The following is a 13213-nucleotide window of genomic DNA, read 5'->3' as shown; positions in this document are numbered from 1 at the left end:
GATGGATATAAAGGTAAGGAATTACAATTTGGTGTGATAAAGTCTTTCATGAGAGTGTACAATAGGTTTAGTGGGAGGAGTAGACAACACATGCTTTCTTTTATTTCTGAGACAGAAGAGACATCAGGTAAAGTTCCACTGAGAAGGAAATTTTTAAGCTGAAATTGAAGGCTTTTGCTGGAGGTGTATGTTGGAGTAGGAAATCAAGTTTGGGAAGTAACATCATAACCTATAAGAAATGAGCTTCCTGTGGGAAAACATTGGCAGATGATTTGAGAATTTTTGAGTTATCTTTCTGTGAGATCACTCTACAGCTTGAAAGCCAGTCCCAACCTGTCCCTGCACTAAGCCAGAGTTCTTGGAAACCCACACTGGTCTGGTAGATGGCAAACTAACTCAAATCCTAAATGAAAGGCACATAATTTAAAACAAAAAGTTAAAATTAAATTATTGTGTTTATTTACATTGGAGTGTTTTAAGTTTTTCTATCACCTTACTTTGGTCTGTTAACACTGTCACATTATCTTGCCCTTATAGTACCTTCATAAAGGTATATTTTATTGGAAGTCTATGTCCAGGAAACAGCAATTCAGAATTAATTTCGTAGATCTTGGTAAAATACATTAAATCATTCTTCCCCAGAAGCCTTGGTATTTTTGCTAGGCTATTTTCATGTGCCTGTGTATATTGAAACATACAGCCAACAAAAATCACTTTCTGTCATATAAAGTGTGTGATCTTAATAAAGTGCTATTCATTTTTTTAATAACTTAATACTGTTGTAGTTTTGACTCAATGCTGTTTTTGTTTGGGGGTTTGTTTTGATGTTTTTTTCTTTCATAAAGCAAATATATAACATATAATAATGATAGAAGGCACCTATTACTTCAGTTACCGTGAATTCTAAAGATGATGTTTTCTTAGTTATGTTTAAAGAAGTATGATAATATTTAATTACATTATTCATGAATATAATTTTAGTCTCTTAGTTCTTTTATTTGTAATACTTATGTTTTTTAATAAAATATTTGAAATTTTAAGATAATGCAGAGGCTTATACATTTGGCCTGAGACTGTTGTGATTCATTTCCAAGTATTTCTTTATGCCAGAGACCAACTTCTATAAATTATATAGCTATTTGCTGGTTTGGTTTCCCCAGGTTTGGTCTCATCAGGTTGTGGTTACAAAAGGAGTCTCTCAAATCAATCCCATGTATTGCACTTCTTCCCCTATCTGCCACCATGAGATTTTTTGCCCCTTAAATACTCACCTACTTTTTTTGAGTACCTGTGGCTTTAACAGATGCTCACAAATCCAGTCAGGAGAGGAAAACAAAGAGGTTTTGAATTTCATACTTTTTAAGACTATGATAGTTTTTAAAATAGTTTAAATTTGTGTGCCTCTAATACTTATACTCTACTTTTAGCAGACATTAACATAAAATCAGGGTGGCTAGAAAAGCATTAGTCTTTCTGAGTTCCTTTGCGCAGGACAAGATGAAATCAGAGGAGAAGGAAACAGGCAAGCATTCAAGGAGTTGAGGATATGAGTGGATAGTCTGAGACGACAACAAAAAATGTAATATGTACCAAAGGTTTCTGAACCCTGCCATGTAGCCTTGACCTACTGATTAGAGAGTTCAGATTGTATTTCTTCCTCAGTGCTATAGAATTGCTGATAAAGCTTGCTAGAAATAGTGTGAAATTATACTTGAACTTCATACTAATAATATAGTTATACATTTAATTTTGACAATAGTTGTTTGTTTTGACTCATTAAGGAAGGTGGAAGGGTTATTGAAACATAAAGATTCTCTTTAGGCAGTTTAAATAGAGTATAGGGATGGGGAACTGATTACAAAGCAAGATTTTAGGTTAAGTGGTTTTAAGCTTCTTTGGATCATGAAAATATCATGAAACCTATGCACATTCTTACCACAAAAATGCACATAATGCAAATTTGCATACAATTTCAGAGATTTACAGACTTAAAGCTCACTTGTAGTCCTTGCTTTAAGTCAGTTTCTTCATTTTTGGACGGTTTTGTTCTTTTAATTTTATTTAGTTTGCAGCTTGTTAAATTTGTTGCAGAAGAGATGATGCTAATGATCTGAAATTACAGGTTTCATTTCCATAAGGGACATTTGGCCATACTTACACTACCAACACGAATATCAAATTTAACTATTTTGTATATGAAACAAAATGCACATGTACATGCATACACATATACATAACATTGACTATAATATAATTGGATAAGATTATGTAAATTCATTGCAACTGAAAAAGATCTCGAAATGCATAAATGGATGTTATATCCCTCATTTGGGAATGAGGAAAAGCTTGTCATTTTCCTTTTGGAATTGTCATCTTACTTTAAATTGTGATATCTTTGAATATAGAGCTGCTGTATAGAATTTTTAAAATTCAATTTAGTTTAAAATTGATTTTGGGGAGAACATTTCAATATATCACCTTGAAATAATTATAGAAATCTCAGGAATTCCGAAATTTTAGTATATGATCACTGATTCATATCCAGTATAGATGAATGGAAAATGATGAGCATTTGCTTCATGGAAAATACATGCATTCATGTATAATTTCTAGTCATAGCTGAGATGTTGCTATAGTTCTTTTTCTGTTACTTTGGGTTCTTTTTTTTCCTTAACTTGAGATGTACATAATAACAAATTCCAATCTTGGCAGGAATTTAGCAAAAAATTAAAAATCTGTATTAGTGCTTCTCAGTCTTAGTCGTTTTGACATCTTCTTAAAGATTACATGTTCTTTCAGACATTGAAATTTACTTTCCTTTTCTTTTTTTTTACTTTATCCCAGAAGCTTACATGCATGATGTGTAACTTAGTGTTAAAGAAAACATTAATTATATTTTATCAATTTTAAATATGCTCTGACAGGTTTCCTTCTGAATCTGTTGAGTTGAGCTAAGGGCAGAGTGATGCTAGAAAGATGGTAGAAAGCGTATTGAGAGACAGGAACTAGTGTGTGGGGTGATATGTTAATATGGTTACAAAGTAAATGCTGAATAAATATTCCTCATGCAGTCTAATGCTTCATTATCTGTTTATAGGTAAACTTCCTGTGAACCCCCTTTGAGAAATACAGCCATAGACTAAAGCAGTAGCATTCAAGCTATTTGTTCACTTATTCATTTATTTACAAAATTATGAAAGGTTTAAAAGAGAATTTATGAGGAAAATAAATATGTGTGCCACTGTATTTTTTTTCCTTGAAGAGACTGATTTTGAAATCAGGCACATAGTGACATATTCACATCTATAACGTGTAGTCATCACTATTACAAAATGTTGCAAAAGCAGGGTAGACAATCATAGGAGTTTAATAATATAAACAAATAAACATGTTCTTTGTGATGCATATAATGCATTTGTACAGTCCTGCAGTAGCTGTTTCTAAGATCACAAAATAAAATTTTAAAACCAAGAATAATAGTTAAATACTATACATAGTACTGTTGTATTCTAATGTACTAAACAAAATATCCCCCTAGGCAATACAGGATTTCTCACTATATGTCTGTGCCCAGTAGAAATTTTACAAGGTTGTTAAGTATTGAATGGCAGCCAGACTACTTAATAGTTTACTAAATTAGAGTCTTCAGTAATATCTAAAAATGAATCATGGTAGTTTATTAATGCCAAGTTTAATTTACCTTTTAATAACTTAGTAGTATTAGTAAATAGCCCTTGACCACTATTAAAAAAAAAAGAAAATCTAAGGAATTGCGAATCATTTGCCTGTTAAAAAAGTCTTGCATTTGGGGATTGCTTTCAGCCTGTGCGGGTTCCCAAGATCTGTCAAAGGAATCTTAAAGATTCACTTGCAATCCTGGAAGAAAGTAAAGTACTGTAGGAATAAAATCAGTATTCTTGTCACCAAGGAAAACTTTTCCACTAGAGATTACTAATTACTATTACTAATGTACTTTGAGAGAGAGTCTTCTATTAATAAATTTGAGGCCATGTGAATTCCTCAAGGCCACGAATTACAGCATATTCACATCACTGTTTCAGAAAGTCAATTGATACTGTAACTGGCACAAATAAATGATTGTATGGAATGAATCTGGGCAAAACCCTACCTAATGCATTGTTAAGTCCTCTGGGAACAAAGCTTTCTGAAACCAAGTTGATCTGGATGTAGAAGAAGTAAAAATAAATATAAACCTTTTCCATCGGATGTGGTGTAGGTGCTTACTAGTACATAGCTACCCAGGACTTTCATATCACTGATTGGAAATCCATTCTAAGAGAAGGCAGGGAACCCAGAGGAATGAAAGGGAAGGAATGCAGTGGAGAAAGAAACCTTGTCCTCAAATGCATAGGTCTCCTATATGATTTTTTTTCTTATAGTAGCATTTCTGCCAGAGTTATGAACTGTTTTTCATTACTAGAAGTATTGCCTAGTTAGTTTATATCTAGCGATAAGGTACCTGTTTACCTGTGAAAGAAAAAAATAAATGGCATAACTCTTCTAGTAATTATATTGAGTCTATATGCAGTTTAAGGCCAATAATAATATCTTTGACGTGATCAGTTAAGTAAAACCAACAGTAACATATCGTAACAACTAACCTGGTTGACCAATATCACTTTTTCTCTTGCTTGGTCTTAGGGTTTTGACCCACCACATCAAAGTGATACAAGAACCGTTTACATAGCCAACAGGTTTCCTCAGAATGGCCTTTACACACCTCAGAAATTTATAGATAACCGGATCATTTCATCTAAGGTAAGGATTAACAATTTTATTATTAAAACTGTAGATATGTGCTATTTTATTTTGAAAAGTGATTTATTGTGTATGTTTGAGTATATATTTATATCCTTACAAATTCAAGAAAATCATGGTTGAGAGATTTATCTTAACTAAAATGGTGAACTGTAAAATAAAAGGAGTTGCTAGGTGCTGATATCAAGTAGCCAGCATGCCAGTTATCTTTACTTACAGTTAAAATTGGGAACTATTAATAATATTTATACTGGGTGCCAGGTCCTATATTAAGTACTTTATCATTTAATCCTTACAACAACCTTATAAAATAGCTCTTATAAAATCTATTTTACAAAGTATTGTTATACCCATTTCAGTTTCTTTAATTGGAATGTTGGGAAATTTAATAATTTTCCCAAGATTGCACACTAGTAAGTGACTAGGTTGAAATTTGAACTCAGTTCTGTTTCCTCCAATTTTATCACTCACCTGTAAACATTTTATGGTACCAAAGTGCTGCTTCACTTTCATATATTGCTGTTTCATTTTTTCCTATGGCATTTTTAAAATGTCAGGTTATTTTGAAGCTGAAAATTATAGAGGTAGTGCTGTCCAGGAGACTTTTCTCTCATGATAGAATTGTCCAATATGATGGCCAATAGCCATACAAGGCTATCGAGGCCTTGAGATATGGCTAGTGCAACTCAGGAACTGAATTTTAAAATTTAATTTATTTTAATTTAAATGTCAATAGCCGCATATGACTAGTGGCTACCTTATTGGACAATACAGTTATAGAGGATGTGAGTCAAAGAGACTGAGGGTAAAGTTCTCCTTAGATCATAACTATTAAGAAGTATCTTTGTATTGCTCCTGTCTTCCTTTCCAGAGCAGCTAATAGTTTTTCTCTAAACCTGATCTTTCCCAAGGATGTTGGCTTAGGTCAGCAGTTCCTTTGCCCTGTCCCTTTTTTTCTACCTTCACATTATTTATGTATGTAATGTACCCATTAGTGACATCTCTCATTTTGGATAATGGTTCTAAAGCAGAAATATCAGAATCTAGGATGATGGAGGAGCTCCACAGTTGTTAGTAAATTATGCAGGAAATAAAAGTTCTGTTGAAAACTTTGTTTTTTTTTTAACTGGGGGTGTGATTTACATTCAATAAAATTCACCTATTTTAAGTGTACAATTGGTGAGTTTTGACAAATGTGTAATGTCATGGATACAGTAAAAGTCTTTTGTGTCTGATTTCACTTAACGTAATATGCTTTTGAGAGTCATTTTGTTGTTGTAAGTATCAGTATCAGTAGGTCATTCCTTTCTAGTGCACAGTTTAGCTGTCAGCCTGGATTTTGGATAGTTTTATGTTCTGAATTTGGGTCATTTTCTTGTATGGTTCTCTTAATACCAGTATTTTCCTTTTACATTTCCAGCTGCTTTTCCAGCCCTGAACTCTTTTGTTGGTAAGGTTGTAGTTTTCCCCTCTGTGGGAGTTGATACTGTCTCCAAGCAAAGAAGCCAAAAATTCACAATTCATACTTCTTCTATTTGCAATTTTTTGAAATTAAACCCTCTTCCTGCTTCTATCTATATTTTGGACACTTTCCAGGATTTTAAATCGTTTTTTAAATCTAGTCTTTGCTGGGATTTCATAATGTCCTTTTGGAAAACTTTTGGGATTAAATAAATATCTTTATATGACTATTTTCATATGTAGCAGTATTAGGCTTAATGTTCTTGACCATAGTTTCAAAAATGTAGATGTTTAAATAAACATTGCCCTTTTTTATTTTTAGCATGAAGGAGGACTATCTCTCTCATTACTGCCTTATTACTACTTTATTACGCTACTATGGCTTTCTTAAACTCCTTCCAAACCAGATTACCTGCTGTTCCACAAACTCATGTTGAACTTTCCTATCATTCTGCCTTTGCTTTGATTTTATGTTGTTAACTACAATTTTTAAAATGTAGATTTTATGTTTTTGTGGACTTTGAAGATTTTGTTTTTGTAGAAATGTAGAATTCATGTTTTTGACCACAACTTCTAGAATGTAAATACTTATACAGATACTGTCACTTTTTTCCTGAGCAGAATGAGTCCTGCTTCTCATTACTCTCTTTTTCCTATCTTTTATTTCCTGTTATTCCCTTATAGTCTGCATTATTTTCTATCTTACAAAGCCATGGTGAACTTTCCTCCTCTGTTCTTTGCTCATGCTGTCCAATCTTTTGAAATGTTCTCCCTTATTTGCCTTTGATTTTCAGCCTGTTGAATGTTCCTCTTTTAGAGCCCATGTCAAATATAATCTTTTTTAAGTTTCATTTCCAGCATCTTTGAATACTGCTGTTGTTATTTTGTTCTTGATCTCCTCTATTTAATATTAAGCATCTTTTCTTTGTTTCTTTCATAGTGCAAGGGTCTTACACATTGTAGATACATGATACGTCTTTGTCTAATTTATTTGACCATAGTAACTACATTAGCTTAAATTAAACTTTCTAATAAAATCTTTAATTTTATAGCCATGTTTTGGTTTTCTTATAAGGAGCAAGATAGGGTTAATTATACGGTCATATATAACTATAGGAAATTACATTGCTAATTCTTTTATCTTAACCATTATTACATAATAATTAAGAGAAGCATAATAAATTGTTACTTTTCTTGGCAATATTTTCATATTGTTCAATATTGTACTACTGGAGTTTCTCCTCTTATACATTGGACAAGCACAGAATTTAGACTCATTCAATCTATCTATTAATGTTTATATTTCATAAAACCTGGAAACAACAGTTCCTACCATTTGTATGCTAGTTTTCATAAGAAATTTTTATTTGTTCTGAGTTTTTTCTTGTATTATTGAGTTAGCCAAAAAAACACCATGAAACCAATTACTTTACTGCCAATTTATATAACTGCTCTCCTCAAGATGTGGCAAGACAAAATATGTTGTCACTGTTATTTAAGTAGATTGATGTAAACTTAGGACATTGCCAACTTAATTCAGAAGTCAAAATAAACTATTAAAATGTTTTAGATCTGCCTTCTCCAACTTCTAAAAAATTATATTAAAATTGCCAATAAATAGAAAAAGAACAAAGGAAAGTAGAATAAAAGTCTTGAACTCTAGAACCCAGATAAATAGTTTTTGTATCATGAAGAGTTATAGATTTAACAGCTTAGTAAATTTGATTTTACTTTTCTCATTACATCTATACAGTGTATATATTATTTTTCAATATTAATTCATTGATCTCTCCTTTTTCTTTTTAGTATACTGTGTGGAATTTTATTCCAAAAAATTTATTTGAACAATTCAGAAGAGTGGCAAATTTTTATTTTCTTATTATATTTTTGGTTCAGGTAAGCTTTATCACTCAATATGTTAAATTTGTAAACATGTTTTTAAAAATATATCTTAGAACAGGGAAAAATTACATTGTGTTTGTAATTGATCGTGTGACCATTTTTTTCTGCAAAGCTTCAGCATTTTATTCAGTGAATTGAAATCACATCTAGATTTCTAAAACATAGCCTATGAATTTTAAGATTAATTATGTTTTGTTTCATCAATCATGTGCTGTAGTATTTAGATTAACCGTAATCTAAGCCAAGAATATAAACCTATCATCTTTCAGATGCTCTGCCTCAAAACATAAATATTTTGGCTTTTAAAATACAGTGCATGTTTTTGGCATATTCCTGCCTATGGAATCATCTTTCTTGAAAGTAAACTTTTCTTTGGCTTTTAATTTTTTTAATTTTAGTTTTTTTTTTAATTTTTTAAAAAAATTTTAATTTTTAAGCATCCCTGTGAGTAAAGATTATTTATTCAAGAAACCATTTTCTTAGCTTAGATTTGTGTTCATTATAGACTGCTTGACAGTTTCTTAATTTTCACATTGTGCTTTGATATCTATGTCAAAATACCAAGGGAACAAGCCCATGAAACTTAAGTATGAGTCAAGTCAAAAAATAGTGATTGTCACCTTTCCTTTAAAGAAGTTATTGTTTTGATAAAACTTTAGCAACTTCTTTCAGTGTGGCACTGAATTTTTGCATAAACTCTGAATTTTTCTCCCAGAAGAACTCACAATTTCAAAAGAAAAATTAAAAGTTGTCAAGTGATCATTTTAAAGCTTTAGGGAACATTTACTTTTTTAAAAAATTGTTTTCCGGCCGGGCGCGGTGGCTCACGCCTGTAATCCTAGCACTCTGGGAGGCCGAGGTGGGCGGATCGTTTGAGCTCAGGAGTTCGAGACCAGCCTGAGCAAGAGCGAGACCCCACCTCTACTAAAAATAGAAAGAAATTATATGGACAGCTAAAAATATATATAGAAAAAATTAGCCGGGCATGGTGGCGCATGCCTGTAGTCCCAGCTACTCGGGAGGCTGAGACAGGAGGATCGCTTGAGCTCAGGAGTTTGAGGTTGCTGTGAGCTAGGCTGACGCCACGGCACTCACTCTAGCCTGGGCAACAGAGTGAGACTCTGTCTCAAAAAAAAAAAATAAAAAAAAAAAAAATTGTTTTCCTTCATGAACAGACAAAGAACTTCTAATTTTCTGTCAATAGAGCATTATCTTGATTTTCTTGCAAAAGCAAAAAATTGGAAAAGCACATAATATCCATGCATTTGTGAAAACACTAGCTAAGATCAGGAATTCAGCTTGTCTATGGAAAAGAAGAAATTTAATTGGCCTATCCACAAAAAGTAACATTAGTAAGTCATTAGATCCATGTTCTTCTAACGAATCATATGTAATTGCTGCAAATATTTCTTTATTTCTCCAGCAATTTATTGAAACTTCAATTGTATGATTTAAATCATAATTGCAGCATCATTTTCCTAGCTGTCCCCCTCTGGATCTGGTAGATGTAACAAAAAGGGTTTCACTTGTAGAAAAAAACCCTTTCCATGGTCCCATTCCTAGTTCTCTGTCCCTAGTGTTGAGATGAGTTTATTCTGAATCCCAAGGTAAAAATTGCTGACAGACTTTTCAGCATTTATTAGTATGTGCAAAGAAATGTGAAGTGAGATCTCAGCAGCTATAGCTCCACTCCTTGGTATATACTGAGAAAAAACTTAAGGACCCTATGTGTTAAGAAAGTGGAGTGACTGAGTTCACTCTAGCAGTGTATGTGGATAGGCAATAGATGTAGTTATTCTTCTAACCCCATATAACAGCCAACAAAGTGAAATTGTGAACTAAACTATACCCACTGCATAATAGTATGAGATGTCAGATGTTAATAGCGTGACATGTGCAATATAAAAATATAATATCCGCATTCTTTTTTTTTAAATCTAGCTTATGATTGATACACCTACCAGTCCAATTACCAGTGGACTTCCGTTATTCTTTGTGATAACAGTAACCGCCATAAAGCAGGTATGAAATACTTTCTATTATTGTTGTTTTCCCCCGAGTCATTCAGAAGTTGTTAAATATTTCTACTCCAAAGTAACATTTATTGTTGTGAAAATAATTTCCATAAGAAAGCAGCAAATTTGTTTGATATATGGTAAAATTAAACCAAGACAGCCACTATATTATATTAATATTTCAGGTACCTGCTGACTCATGAAATGATTACCATTGTTAAAATATATTGTTCCCTTGACACACCTAGGAAGCATCCCAAAATAAATATTGTATATAAAACAAATTTGTATATGAAACTGAGTTTTTATTACAATCATCTTTGTAGAATTTGGTGATATTTAAAGGAAATACACAGTTCAAAAGGGATATATCTATAGGGAGTAGAGAATGTACTTCTGGCATGTACATTTGTGAATAAAAATTGTATAGTGCTTTTCTACTGTTTTATAGCTTTCTCTGGTAAGGTTATTTTTTATGTAGAATAATACCCTAGGGGAAATAGCTTCAACCAAATCATGAGTTGACATTAACATCTAGGTAGAGAGAAACAGGATTATTGGATAAACATAACAAATAAGAAATAAAGAAATTCATAGAAATGTCATGTCGTTATAACTACCCCTCCTCAAAAAATCTTGGCAGAGACTCAGTTATATAGGGATGATTTTGCCTACCTGCAAGAGAGGTAATGAATTTTCTTGTACAAATATGATAAATTTTCATTTTATAAGATATAAGGATAAGGTATAAATTGACATGGAAATAAAAAAACATTTTACAATTCTAGGATGAACTCTGTTCTTTATTACTTACATAAGAAGAATAAGAGGAGCCTACAGATTAACAATTGCATTATGCATTCAATGTGTCAGAGAATATTGAGCCACAGGTCTAAGTTTGATTTCTCTTTCTTCACTCTTCTCATAGAGACTAGATTTGTGTGTATGAGTCAATAAGCATCCAGATCACTCCATACAATTACATATTTACTTGGTTTTGCAGATGTCATTTATTTCATCAGAGTAACACATATTTGTCCCTTGGGCCTCTTTTCTGTATGTATTTTCCTCTTAGGTGATTTCATCCAGTCTACTGGCTTAAAGTACCAGCTATATGTTGATGGTTCCCAAATTTATATCTATCTTGAAACTATTCTTTCAACTCTAAACATACATATATAACTGCACATTTCCATTTGGTCATCTCACAAGAATCCTAAATAGAACTCTTGATTTTTTTTTTTCTTCTAAAACTGTACTACTCTTACTTTTCCCAGTTTATTGAATGGCACTACCCATCCACCCACCATGAAAGTTGGCATCATCATCCTTTGACTGTTGCCATGTTTCAGCCTCCCCTTCTTCTCTTCTCCTCTTTTGTCTGGCTTTGCCCTTTGTAGTGTATCAAAATAAGAAAAGGCTCTATAATCAATTACTTATACTTCAATATGAATGAGGTTGTCAGTTCTTTGTTTTTAACTTCTCTCAATCATAGTTACATATTAAGTCTTCTCTGCAATTGTGTAATGCAAATATAGTACTCTGGTAAATAGTCTTTGCCCTCCATGAGCCTAAAACCTATGAAGTAGGAAAGTAAGACAAAATATAAAAATAATTATAGTTTAATAGAATAGTAGTTAGATCCAGTTAGGGGTAGAACACGTGATCAGGAAAGATCTCGTAGAGGAAATATTATTAAGATGAGTCTTGGAATATGGATAAAATGACAATTGATGAAGAAGGTGAGGTAGAAACAAACAACGTGGGCAAAGGCCCAAATGAAAAAAAAAGCAAGACCTCTTTTGGGGAATTATATGTGTAACTAATGTTTGACCCTGTTTAGGAAAGTACTAAGAGATCATGCTAGAAGTGTAGATCTGTTCTAAACTAAGGAAACTGGAAGATTCTTTGCAGTAAGCATTGAGAGTCATCGAAGGGGAGTTTTGTGCAGGATGGTGAATTAAAACAGTGTTTTGGGAAGATTAAACTGGTAGTAATATGTAGGCTGCATTAGAATTTGTGAACTTGTGTAAAAAAAGGAAAGTGAATTATTGTTCTGCTATTAGTGTCATCTGACTATAAAAGAAAGTGTGCTTTCTGACAATTTCAGAAACTATGTTTTGACTCTCAGTTAAATTTCTCTGAAATGACATATTACAGCTTAAATGGGGCCGACATAATTTAGCTATCTTAAGAGTGCTTTCCAAAAAGGTTTCCCCCTGAAAAAAATAGACCTTTCAAAGAATCTTTAATATACTGCTTTTTATTTTATGTTATTTTAATATTTTTAAAATAATAGATACTTTTTAAATTGGAAACATTATAAAATAGCATAGCGTAAAAGTCTGTCTTACACATCTAACCCCAGTCTTCTAGTTCTCCTCCTGAGGGAGCGATTATTTGTAAATTGGTCCAGATATCTATACAAAATGTTCACATAGGCAAGCATATTTTTTCACAAATGGTAGCATAGAACAGGACCTATTCTGTACCTTACTTTTTATCACTTGATACTATCTCTTAGATATCATTACATTATCTGTACTTATGCTGTACCTCTGAGTCCTTGAATTTTCATAAAATAGCACAGGATGTCTTTTTCGCTTAAAAGAATCACCACTCATTAACATTTAATCACAGGATTCTTGTGAAATGATTACATTTATTTCCCTTTTTAATGATGATCCATATAGCCTACCATATTTTTGTAAGTACAGCTGACCCTTGAATAACATGGGGTTGGGGGAAATGACACTCCAGCATTGAAAATCCATGTATAACTTTAGACTCCCCAAAAACTTTACTAATAGTGTACTGTTTTATCTATTTTATTTATTTGTATTTTTTTAGAGACAGAGTCTTGTTCCGTCACCCAGGATGGAATGCAGTGGCGTGACCCCACCTTACTGCAACCTCTAACTTCTAGGCTCAAGCAATCCTCCACCTTAGCCTCCCAAGTAGCTAGGACTAGAGATGTGCGCCACCTTGTCTGGCTGCTTTTTAAAATTTTTTTTGTAGAGATGGGGTCACTCTATGTTGCCCAGGCTGGTCTCAAA

The 13213-nt window shown here is 32.6% G+C and overlaps 1 protein-coding gene across 1 annotated transcript in view; it reads left to right on the top strand.

Annotated features, from left to right (window-relative positions):
• ATP11B (ATPase phospholipid transporting 11B (putative)) overlaps window positions 1-13213 on the top strand; it is a 106283-nt gene that overhangs the window by 15452 nt on the left and 77618 nt on the right. Inside the window, exons 2-4 of the mRNA XM_069472877.1 lie at window positions 4663-4779; window positions 8047-8136; window positions 10084-10164. Coding sequence (XP_069328978.1) covers window positions 4663-4779; window positions 8047-8136; window positions 10084-10164 — 288 coding nt within the window. The remainder of the gene's footprint in view (window positions 1-4662; window positions 4780-8046; window positions 8137-10083; window positions 10165-13213) is intronic.

This window comes from Eulemur rufifrons, chromosome 7 (assembly GCF_041146395.1).
Source record: "Eulemur rufifrons isolate Redbay chromosome 7, OSU_ERuf_1, whole genome shotgun sequence".
Lineage (NCBI taxonomy): Eukaryota > Metazoa > Chordata > Mammalia > Primates > Lemuridae > Eulemur > Eulemur rufifrons.
The sequence above is the reverse complement of the archived record's forward strand: the minus strand, read 5'-3'. Positions and strand labels throughout refer to the sequence as shown.